General features: G+C 43.8%; 1 protein-coding gene across 1 annotated transcript; it reads right to left on the bottom strand.

Moving 5' to 3' along the window:
* Positions 1 to 10194: 10194 nt before the first annotated feature.
* Positions 10195 to 11630, bottom strand: VC83_01890 (uncharacterized protein; the record flags this gene model as incomplete). The annotated part of the gene is made up of 3 exons (XM_024465562.1): positions 10195 to 10748; positions 10831 to 11250; positions 11390 to 11630. The coding sequence occupies 3 exons, from the start codon at positions 11628 to 11630 to the stop codon at positions 10195 to 10197; spliced, it is 1215 nt and encodes a 404-aa protein (XP_024326599.1).
* Between the last annotated feature and the right edge of the window lie 942 nt (positions 11631 to 12572).

The following is a 12572-nucleotide window of genomic DNA, read 5'->3' as shown; positions in this document are numbered from 1 at the left end:
CAAAAACTCCATATACCCAGTAAAACAATAAATAAATTCTATATACCCAGTTCCATCCGACGTGACCCGCCCAAGCCCAATCTACAAACTCTCCCCGTTCTCATATGAAAACGGGCTGTAAACCCCCACTCCCCACGCAAGTGTGTGTCCCCCAAACGACGACGAGCTTCCATTGCTTGTCGTTGGGGCTGGCTCGGACACGCCGGGCACAGCCCTCCTCGGGATAAATGGCAGTTGCCCCGTCTTTGTCCCTCCTCTGGAGCCGCCAGGAGAACTTCTCCTTGACGGCCCAGTCGTCCAGGGCGCGGGACCAAGCGTCCAAGTCGAGGAACTCGCTACCGCCGTCGATAGGGGCAGCGAGTTCGGCTAGCGAGGCCATCCTAGGAGGCAGGGGTGGGGGAGGGGGGAGTTTGTGCCTCGCGTGAGGGCTTCCGAGGGGGGTTTCGAGGGGATCGGAGGAGGGAGGGAGCCTGGGAGGTTGCCGCACCCTAGCACCAACGCTGAACTGGACTAGTACTGCTCGACATCCGCCTTTCCTGGCTGGCTACAGGTGTGAGTGGTCCAGAGCAGGGATGTTACGTTCATGAAATGACTAAAATAACGTAGGTCGTGGTGTACCGGGTACCAAAATCAAGGTCATGTGACCATATTTTAAACCTTAGTAACTTTTGTAATAATGGCTCTAGAGCTTAATACTCTTAGACTATGATTCCTTATTTCATAATCTAATACATATATAAATGCTACTAGTACTAGCTTTGTTTTACAAGAGATATTAAGGTTTAAACTTTTACCATATAAATATTAGTATGGCAAAACTTGAACTATAAACAACTTATTGATAAGACTAGCTTCTGTGTCTCACAGATTTAATTATATTGTATTGGTAGTTAAGTTAGCCTAATTAGGGAGTTATTAGTAGGTTAAGATTTACAGTACTAAAATTTTGTATGGTAAAAATTAAACTATAAATAACTACTTAATAAGAAGAGCTTACACTCTAGCAAATTCGGCTATAAGAAATAAGACTATAGAGAGTAATAGTCTAAGAGGATTAAGTCCTATAAGCATTATTACAAAAGTTATTAACGTTTTAATTTTGGTCATGTGACCTTCGTTTTGGTGGGGTGCGGGTGGCTCTGGCAAAGCGTCCCGTTACGCCATCCGTCCCAGCGCGTTGATACATAAACTATTCTTATATATAGTCCTTATATTTAAGACGAATAAACTTTAATAATATTATTAGAGGAGTTATTTAGGTTTAAAGTTTCTGTTTTTAAGTAACGTAAGTTGTGGCATAGATGCAGCAATGGCGTAGATGCAGTAATGTGCCTTTACATACAAATTCATATGCAAAGGTACTTTACACTTAAAATTAAAAGCTTAAGTAGCTCTACTAATAAAAATCGTAAGGCTTAGCTACTTAATATATACGTTCTATATATAGCTTTTTATAATGTATAAAAAGTCTAGCAGTGCTAGTTCCATGGTTATTATTCTATTAATTGGATGAAATCACCCATACAAATATTTGTATGAGGAAAACTTTAATGTTAAATTAATCAGGTAAAACGACGCTAGAAGTGTTACCATTTCTAAGTTAAGTAAAGGTCTATATATAGAACCCTAATATGGATCATCTAAGCAGTACGATTTTTATTAATGGAGATATTTAGGTTTTTAGTTTTGGAAGTGTGAAGTACCTTTGCATATGAATTTGTATATAAAGGTACATTATTGCATCTACGCCATTGCTGCATCTACGGCACGACCTACATTACCTCCACATACAAATTTGGCTACAAAGGTACATGGGTTATTTACCACATTAGACCACTTACGACACGACCTACGTTAACACATGAGAAGTATGAGGAGGTAGTATAAGGAGCGATATTTGATTCTGTATACAGTGTGATATGAAGCTCCCGCTTATATGGCTATCGTGGCCATGGCAAATAAGGAGCCTTTGTTGTAGTTTTCCATTTGAAAGTGTTGCTTTTGCTCTTGTAGAAGGCTCAAAAACGTGTTTTAGCCACTCATATCCATGAAGATTGCTTGTCCATCCTTTTGTATTTGCAGAGAAGTGCCATTTGCTTATAACATCCTTTGGAATCCAGCTCTGTAGTACATTCTGTCCCTTGAAGATAATGAGGGGGTCGGTGGTTGTTCCATCCATGCAGATGCACTCAACAGCAGACACCCATTCCTGCCGGCCTGGATGTGCTTGAAAACGCGTCCTAAGGCTTGAATCCACAATAATTCTTGTTGATTGCATTGTTCCAATTGAAAACCCAGTCTCATCCATGTTGTAGGTGTTGTGATTTTCGATTTTTAGCTCTGTTGTGAGGCTCTTGTACGCGTCAAACCACCCCTTCAACACCTGGTTTGTGGCCCCATTCATCCTTTGTGCTTCAATCCTCCTGCCTAACTTAACACGTAAGTTAGGATGCCTTTGAATGAACCGTGGAACCCAATCTTGCCCAAGAGGTAAGTTAGGAATGTGCTCTTGTTGAGTTTGCGTCTGTTGAGTTGGTCGGGTCTGCTGGGTCGGTCGGGACTGTTGAGTCAGTCGGTTCTGCTGGATCAGTCGGGTCTGCTGCTGGGCCGGTTGGTTTGATGGGGTCTGCCAAGCCACTAGTTAGAAATAGCCGAGTCTGCCAGTCTATGGCAGGTTTGATGGGTTGGTAGTTGACTTGACTGAGCTGGTCAACTCTGTAGGTCGGCTCGCCTGGGTTTGGAAGACCCGACACTTGTTTGACCGGACTTCCTCTGCAACCTCACGTAATATCCGATGGCTAGGAGCGTAACCACTTCCAGTAAGCTGCTTAATCCACTTTAAGAGGATAATTTCTTGGTTTTTTGATAGGAGCTGATGGGGTAATAGCGCTTCTGCTTGCGTATGCTGCACACCACTAACTTACATGTCTACGCACAGTGTCTGGCCTTAGCCCTAAGGCTACAGCTGCAGCATTTGCAGATTTGTATTTTCCAGTCTGTATTCCTAAAATAGCTTCAGAAAGTCGAAAATCTCGCTCCTGAGCCTTTATACTCCTGCGCCTGACCATTGTAACTAGTGTTGGTGGTGGTGGTGGTTGGTTTTGGTGGTCTGGTCCTCAATTTTGGTCGGGGTAGCCAGTCTGGCCATGTAGCCGGTCTGACCATGACCTACGTTAATGTTCTTAAACTTAGATAATTTATATACTTATACATTATAATTAAAAACGCTAGCATATAACGTAACGTAAGTCATGGCATACTGTCGTTAATGGCGTACTGTCACTAATGTACCTTTATAGCAAAAATTATATGTAAAGGTAATGTAGGTCGTGGCGTAAGCGGTCTAATGGTGCAAACGCCCTATGTACTTTTGCAGCTAAATTTGTATGTACAGGTACTTATTGTTGCGAAAATAAAAGGCCTTATAACTCCTCTAATAAATATATTGGGGTTTAACCCTCTTATATCAAAGAAGCTTATAAACTCCTGTGTTATAATCAATTAAGCTAGTATGTACGCTAGCTGTATAAGGAAGTTATTCACAATTGTAGATTTGTCATACTAATATTTTGTATGGTAAAACTTAAACCTTTAATAACTTAACGTAGGTCGTGGTCAGACCGGCTACATGGCCAGACCGGATATTAGTACCATCACATACAAATTTGTATGTGGAGGTACTTATGCTTGCGAAAATTAGAACCTTAATAACTCCTTTAATAAAAAGGCTAGAGCATATTGCTTGTATATATAGGAACTTTAAATAGTCATCTACTACATATAAAGACGCTAATAATACTAGTGTTCTTTTTACATAAGTTACTAAAGGTTTTAACTTTTGCCATAACGTAGGTCGTGGTCAGACCGGCTACATGGCCAGACCGGCTATTAGTACCATCACATACAAATTTGTATGTGGAGGTACTTATGCTTGCGAAAATTAGAACCTTCATAACTCCTTTAATAAAAAGGCTAGAGCATATTCCTTGTATATATAGGAACTTTAAATAGTCATCTACTATATCTAAAGACGCTAATAACACTAGCGTCTTTTTACATAAGTTACTAAAGGTTTTAACTTTTGCCATATAAATTTTTAGTATGGCAAATCTAAAATTGTTAATAACTACCTAATAAGGCTAGCTTACATGCTAGCATTTCTAATTATAACATATAAGTATATAAATTATCTAAGTTTAATAACATTAAGCTCTAGCAAGTCAATTAAAGTAATTATTACAAGTTTGAATTATATATCACGTGATGTGAATTTGCTTGTGAATTTACCTGTAAAATTGAAATAGCCGGTCTCGCCATGTAGCCGGTCTGACCATGATCTACGTTATAAATTTTTAGTATGGCAAATCTAAAATTGTGAATAACTACCTAAAAAGGCTAGCTTATATGCTAGCGTTTTTAATTATAATGTATAACGTAGGTCGTGGCCATACCGGGGCCATGGCCATACCGGGATGGTGGGGTAAGCCACCCCTTCAAAATATGAGCAGCTTCAAAAACATTGAAAATAGTTCTACCATTACCATGCTAATTCATCTATATCACTGTCAAATAGCTCCTCCTCACTCCCATCATCAATTAGATCAATTATAGATGTTGTAACTTGTGGAGTTGTTGATATTTTCGACTTTTGTGATGTAGCTGTTGTTGCTGCTTCTGCTTCTGCTACTTGCGACCGGAGTTCTTCTGTAGAGATGTGGAATTGACCCTTCAAAACAGCTCTTTTACCCTTCTTTTGCTCCCTTCTTTTCTGAATTATGTTGCGCAAGTTATCCGTCTCTCTTTGCTGTAGTATGTGGCGTGTGTTAAGCCTCTCTGTCTCATCTGCTAACTTATGAATATATCGCTTTGTAGGAGTGTTCAAAACACCACCACGACTTATTGTAGAAGAGAGAACTGTATTTGCTTTGTAAAGTGTCTGAAAATGAGGAGGACTGCTATTCAAAAATACTTTCTCAAAAATATCATGCTCTGTTGGAGTCCTTGGCCGTTCTGCTACGTCTGTTGTAGGAAGCGTCGCTGCACGTATGACTGTTTGTGGCTGGAACGGCTGTAGCCCACTCCCTCTCCAAGCAGAAGTTATATTTGAATTTGAAAATGCAGCTGCTCTTGCTTGTATGTATGCATCCATCCATTCTGCTTTCTGTATGCGTAGGAGCTGCGCCTCATTAAGGTGTGAGAGGGCTGTTGTGAGGTGTCTTTTCAAAGGTCCAAAAATTGCAACATCAAGTGGTTGGAGTATATGTGAGGTATGTGGAGGTAGTATAAGGAGCGATATGCGATTCTGTATGCAGTGTGATATGAGGCTCCCACTTATATTGCTGTCATGGCCATCACAAATAAGGAGCCTTTGTTGTAGTTGTCCATTTGGAAGTGTTGCTTTTGCTCTTGTAGAAGGCTCAAAAACGCGTTTTAGCCACTCATATCCATGAAGATTGCTTGTCCATCCTTTTGTATTTGCAGAGAAGTGCCATTTGCTTATAACATCCTTTGGAATCCAGCTCTGTAGTACATTCTGTCCCTTGAAGATAATGAGGGGGTCGGTGGTTGTTCCAGATGCACTCAACAGCAGAGACCCATTCCTGCCTTCCTGGATGTGCCTGAAAACGTGTCCTAAGTGTAGAATCGACTATAATTCGTGTAGATTGCATTGTTCCAATTGAAAACCCAGTCTCATCCATATTGTAGGTGTTGTAGTTTTCGATTTTTTGCTCTGTTGTGGGGCTCTTGTATGCGTCAAACCACCCCTTCAACACCTGCTTTGTGACCCCATTCATCCTTTGTGCCTCAACCCTTCTTCCTAGCTTAACACGTAAGTTAGGATGCCTCTGAATGAACCGTGTCACCCAATCTTCCCCAAGTGGTAACTTAGGTAGTTGGAGTTGTGGTTGTTGAGTTTGTGTCTGTTGAGTTGGTCGGGTCTGCTGAGTTGGTCGGGACTGCTGAGTCGGTCGGGACTGCTGAGTCGGTCGGGACTGCTGAGTTGGTCGGGACTGCTGCTGAGCCGGTTGGTTTGATGGGGTCTGCCAAGCCACTAGTTAGAAATAGCCGAGTCTGCCAGTCTATGGCAGGTTTGATGGGTTGGTAGTTGACCTGACTGAGCTGGTCAACTAACTCTGTAGGTTGGCTCACCTGGGTTTGGAAGACCCGACACTTGTTTGACCGGACTTCCTCTGCAACCTCACGTAATATCCGATGGCTAGGAGCATAACCACTTGCAGTAAGATTTTTGATCCATTTTAAAAGGGTCTTTTGTTGGGTTTGGGAGAGTAATCGATGTTTTAAATGTGCTTCTTTATGTGAGGTATGTCGCCCTTTAATGCGGCTAACAACTGTATCAGGCCTTAGATGTAAGGCCTTTGCAGCAGCATTTGCAGTTTTATATAAACCAGATTTTACTCCAGCTACTGCTTCAAGTATTACAATATCGCGTTCTTGAGCTTTTAAACTCCGTTTGCGTACCATAATAATGGGGTAATTGATAGGTTTGGTGTGTTGGTTGATGGGTTTGATGGGTTAGTTAAGTGATCGCTTACCTCACCAACCCGGTATGGCCACGACCTACGTTAAGTATATAAATTAGCTAAGGTTAAGAATATTAAGCTCTACCAAGTCAATTAAAGTAATTATTACAGTTTGAATTATATATCACGTGATGTGTATTTGCTTGTGAATTTACCTGTAAAATTGAAATAGCCGGTCTGGCCATGTAGCCGGTCTGGCCATGACCTACGTTATGCAACAGGTTGCTAGTATTGCTAGCATTTTGATATATAAACTATTGTTATATATACTCCTTATATTTAAGACGAATAAACTTTAATAATTTTATTGGAGGAGTTATTTAGGTTTTAAAGTTTCCGTTTTTAAGTACCTCCACATACAAATTTGGCTACAAAGGTACATGGGTCGTTTACGCCATTAGACCGCTCACGCCACGACCTACGTTACCTCCACATATAAATTTGTATGTGATGGTACTAATAGCCAGTCTGGCCATGTAGCCGGTCTGACCACGACCTACATTATGTGGCATGTATTGAGCCGCTCTTTCTCATCTGCTAACTTATGAATATAGCTTTGTAGGAATGTTGAGAATGCGACGACTTATTGTAGAAGAGAGTAACGTAGGTCATGGTCAGACCGGCTACATGGCCAGACCGGCTACCCCACCAAAATTGAGGACTAGACCACCAAAACCAACCACCACCACCAACACTAACGTAGGTCGTGGCGTAGACGCAATAGCGTAGATGCAGTAATGTACCTTTACATACAAATTCATATGCAAAGGTACTTCACACTTCCAAAACTAAAAACCTAAATATCTCCATTAATAAAAATCGTACTGCTTAGATGATCCATATTAGGGTTCTATATATAGACCTTTACTTAACTTAGAAATGCTAACACTTCTAGCGTCGTTTTACCTGATTAATTTAACATTAAAGTTTTCCTCATACAAATATTTGTATGGGTGATTTCATCCAATTAATAGAATAATAACCATGGAACTAGCACTGCTAGACTTTTTATACATTATAAAAAGCTATATATAGAACGTATATATTAAGTAGCTAAGCCTTACGATTTTTATTAGTAGAGCTACTTAAGCTTTTAATTTTGCAAGTGTAAAGTACCTTTGCATATGAATTTGTATGTAAAGGCACATTACTGCATCTACACCATTGCTGCATCTACGCCACGACCTACGTTAACGTAGATCGTGGTCAGACCGGCTACATGGCGAGACCGGCTATTTCAATTTTACAGGTAAATTCACAAGCAAATTCACATCACGTGATATATAATTCAAACTTGTAATAATTACTTTAATTGACTTGCTAGAGCTTAATGTTATTAAACTTAGATAATTTATATACTTATATGTTATAATTAAAAACGCTAGCATGTAAGCTAGCCTTATTAGGTAGTTATTAACAATTTTAGATTTGCTATAACGTAGGTCATGGCGTAACGGGGGTAATGGCGTAACGGGGGTAGTGGGGTCGGAACCACCCCATCAAACCGACAACCCTATTAACTACTACTACTACTATGCTAGAATGGTCCGTCAGAAGAGTATAAAGGCTCAAGAACGCGAAATTCAAATTCAAAAAGCTATATTAGCTATTAAATCAAATCAATACAAATCAATATATGCTGCTGCAAAAGCTTTAGGGCTACCAGAGGAGACCCTCCGCTGTCGCATAAATGGAAGGCACACACGTGTAGAAGCACGCCAGCACCAGCAACTCCTATCAAAAACTCAAGAGCAGACCCTCTCAAAGTGGATTAAAGAGCTTACTGGAAGTGGTTAAGCTCCTAGCCATCGGATATTACGTGAGGTTGCAGAGGAAGTCCGGTCAAACAAGTGTCGGGTCTTCCAAACCCAGGTGAGCTGACCTACAGAGTTAGTTGACCAGCTCAGTCAAGTCAACTACCAACCCATCAAACCTGCTATAGACTGGCAGACTCGGCTATTTCTAACTAGTGGCTTGGCAGACCCCATCAAACCAACCGGCCCAGCAGCAGAGCCGACAGACCCAGCAGACCCGACCGACCCAGGAGACCCGACCGACACAGCAGTCCCGACCAACTCAGCAGACCCGACCAACTCAACAGACACAAACTCAACAACCACAACTCCAACTACCTAAGTTACCACTTGGGCAAGATTGGGTGCCACGGTTCATTCAGAGGCATCCTAACTTACGCGTTAAGCTAGGAAGAAGGGTTGAGGCACAAAGGATGAATGGGGTCAAAGCAGGTGTTGAAGGGGTGGTTTGACGCATACAAGAGCCCCACAACAGAGCAAAAAATCGAAAACTACAACACCTACAATATGGATGAGACTGGGTTTTCAATTGGAACAATGCAATCAACAAGAATTATTGTGGATTCAAGCCTTAGGACGCGTTTTCAAGCCCATCCAGGCCGGCAGGAATGGGTGTCTGCTGTTGAGTGCATCTGCATGGATGGAACAACCACCGACCCCCTCATTATCTTCAAGGGACAGAATATACTACAGAGCTGGATTCCGAAGGAGGTTATAAGCAAATGGCACTTCTCTGCAAATACAAAAGGGTGGACAAGCAATCTTCATGGATATGAGTGGCTAAAACGCGTTTTTGAGCCTTCTACAAGAGCAAAAGCAACACTTCCAAATGGACAACTACAACAAAGGCTCCTTATTTGTGATGGCCATGACAGCCATATAAGTGGGAGCTTCATATCACACTGCATACAGAATCGCATATCGCTACTTATACTACCTCCACATACCTCTCATGTGTTACAGCCACTTGATGTTGCAATTTTTGGACCTTTGAAAAAACACCTCACAACAGCCCTCTCACACCTTAATGAGGCGCAGCTCCTACGCATACAGAAAGCAGAATGGATGGATGCATACATACAAGCAAGAGCAGCTGCATTTTCAAATTCAAATATAACTTCTGCTTGGAGAGGGAGTGGGCTACAGCCGTTCCAGCCACAAACAGTCATACGTGCAGCGACGCTTCCTACAACAGACGTAGCAGAACGGCCAAGGACTCCAACAGAGCATGATATTTTTGAGAAAGTATTTTTGAATAGCAGTCCTCCTCATTTTCAGACACTTTACAAAGCAAATACAGTTCTCTCTTCTACAATAAGTCGTGGTGGTGTTTTGAACACTCCTACAAAGCGATATATTCATAAGTTAGCAGATGAGACAGAGAGGCTTAACACACGCCACATACTACAGCAAAGAGAGACGGATAACTTGCGCAACATAATTCAGAAAAGAAGGGAGCAAAAGAAGGGTAAAAGAGCTGTTTTGAAGGGTCAATTCCACATCTCTACAGAAGAACTCCGGTCGCAAGTAGCAGAAGCAGAAGCAGCAACAGCAACAGCTTCACAGAGGCCTAGAACAACACCACGACTTATAGAGGAAGCTACAATTGAGGAAATAGACAGACAGGGTGAAGAAGAGATATATGACAGCGATTTAGATGAATTAGCCTAGTAGTAATTGAACAATTTCAATTTTTTAAAGGTGGTAGTGGTTTGATGGGGTGGTTCCGACCCCACTACCCCCGTTACGCCATTACCCCCGTTACGCCATGACCTACGTTAACCCTAAGTTATTTAACTATCTCGCGGGACGACTCCTATTCCACCTAGCTGCCTCCATTAAATATACTCCCACCGATCACCCCCTATTAAATTCATCGCCTGCCTCCGCCCTTTCGCTGCAAGCTTCGCCTCTATCGTCTTCGCTGCTAATAAATCTTCTGCCTTCCTTGTCGCTTCAATGTTAATCATTTTCACACGGTCTAGTAGCTCCTTCGGCGCTACTGCAGGGAACACATTCCTCGGCACATCGCCCAACTCGCGCCAGATCCCATAGTGCCTTGCGGCCTTTGTCACGCAGCTGAACCCGTCGTTAGGATAGTAGAGGAACTCATTCGCGCAACTGTCCATGAAACCGCGGCGGGTGAGGAGGGGCATTTGGTTACCGGAGATGGAGCTGCCGGTTGGGACAGAATCGAAGATTTTAGACAAGGAAGGTGGCACTATATTACGGAGAGAGGAGAAGGAGGATCTTAAGTCGGTGTTAGGGGCGGAAGGTGGGCGGGGTGCCATGACGTGGTCGATGGATAAATTAATATATTCTTGTCTGAGCTGGTAGTCCGCAAAATCCTGTGGGTTGTAGCCGAAAACGGGTTTAGACATTTGATTTTTCCCTACGAATATTAGAGCGATGGTGATTAGGGGGAGGCTTTAAAGGAGTGGAGTGACAGAGGGGAATGAGACATATAAACGTACAGGCGTTCTGGTCAAGGCTGTAGCCAATAATATCAAGGAAGTCAGAGTACTGCTCTGGCAGTAATAGGCCGGTGCGATTAATATCCAAATGGTTGAAAATTTCGTTAAAAAATGCCATGCCGAAAGCCGTCAGTGCAGTGTTGTTATAGAACGGCTGCCACCCTGTTGGAGCAGCGGAGTGCGTCTGCTCTTGTTGTGGCTGTTGCGTCTGCTGTACCTGAGGCCGCGGTGGTTGTTGTGGCGGCTGTTGGTGCCTTTGCTGTTGTTGCGGTTGAGCGGAAATAGGTTCTGGGGAAGGCGCAAATGTGTATCGTGGTGTTTGCGAGCCAGGGATCGAGCTTGAATGCAACGTATAAGCATATGGCGAGGACCGCGAAGGGCCAGCCTCTGGTGGCGCTGCGTTTGCGCTCAGAGATGAAGCTGCTTAGTTTGTCTGTGGAGATGCCGAGCTTGGAATTTTAGATGCTGCATGGGGACTTGCAGACGGCAGCGGCGTTGTAGACGCACTCACTGACGGGTGTGGTGGATATCGTTGAGGCGGCAAGCCTTCATCCCCAACCTGTTTCAGCGAGGGCAACGGCAATGGCAACGGCAACGGCAACGGCAACTGCGTCGATACCGGGCGTCTCTGCGTTGAAGCCATTGTGCTGACTGGTTGCAGAGGCGGGCGTGGATGGAGCTCCGACGGGGTGCGAGGGAGGTAGCCGCTGTATTCGTAAAGGAGGGAGGGGTGGGAGGCGAGGTGGGGTGTGGGGGAGCGCGAGAGAATGTAGCAGGAGGCACAGAAGTGGGAGGGACATGTGTTGCAGGAGACACGGGGGGAGGATGAAGGAATAGGGAAGGTGCAGGAGGTGCAGTGGAAGGGGAGGGACATGGTGAAGTTGGGGCGTAGTTGGTGAGGGTTGTATGTGAAGAAACAAAAGGTGATGAGATGTTAGTGAGGATGCTATTGGGGTTTGATGACTTGTAATGAGCCTCTCGGCAATAATAGTCACGCTATCTTAACATGTAGGCGTATGCGTAGGTGCCCTTCTAATCTATATGTTCTAGCCTTACCGCCGCCACAATATCGACGTCTACCTAGACGTCTAGCTAATAGTCTGGCCCTCATACCAATATTGGTGAGCTGGCTGGCGCTAACAGCCAATAGTCTAGCCCCCTACATAATGCTTCTAGGTTGCAACTGTTAACTGTTGGAGGGAGAAGGATTCGGCGCATAGTCCGACTCCCAGATTGGCTCGGAAGCTCTGGTGGTGTAGGCCTTATGCAGCCACCGAATTCCAGCTGAATTGTCCAGCGAGTCGCAGTTGTCGGCGAAGATGGTCGCGTCGGTGCGGTCTCCGCCAAACCCCCCGGGCTCAGTTCCAATAGCAGAGAAGACGGTTGAGGCCGACACCGACTTCGCCAGAGGCACAGGGGTTGGCAATGGCGAGTGAGAGGGCGAGGAGGAGGGAGATTGCGGTGCTGGTGAATTGCATGGTGGCGGTTGTGCCTTTGGTGGTTTGATGAGGCAGGTTGTTAGCAGAGACTAGGACTGATGATATGATAAAAAAGAAACGCTGAACTCGCTCTCTCTTTATAGAAATTCGACGATGCCACCACGGCCCTCCCCTGGCTCTTATGATCTGCATCTCCGTGAGAAATTGCAATACGAGTTAAGACTCCTTCTCAGCTTAGTTCGTCGGTCCTTCTCTATATCCGCCAGGCCAGCGATCCTTCCACGACGCTGTGACTTCTAAGAG

Source organism: Pseudogymnoascus destructans (genome assembly GCF_001641265.1).
Source record: "Pseudogymnoascus destructans isolate 20631-21 unplaced genomic scaffold scaffold_4, whole genome shotgun sequence".
Classification (NCBI taxonomy): domain Eukaryota; kingdom Fungi; phylum Ascomycota; class Leotiomycetes; order Thelebolales; family Thelebolaceae; genus Pseudogymnoascus; species Pseudogymnoascus destructans.
The sequence above is the reverse complement of the archived record's forward strand: the minus strand, read 5'-3'. Positions and strand labels throughout refer to the sequence as shown.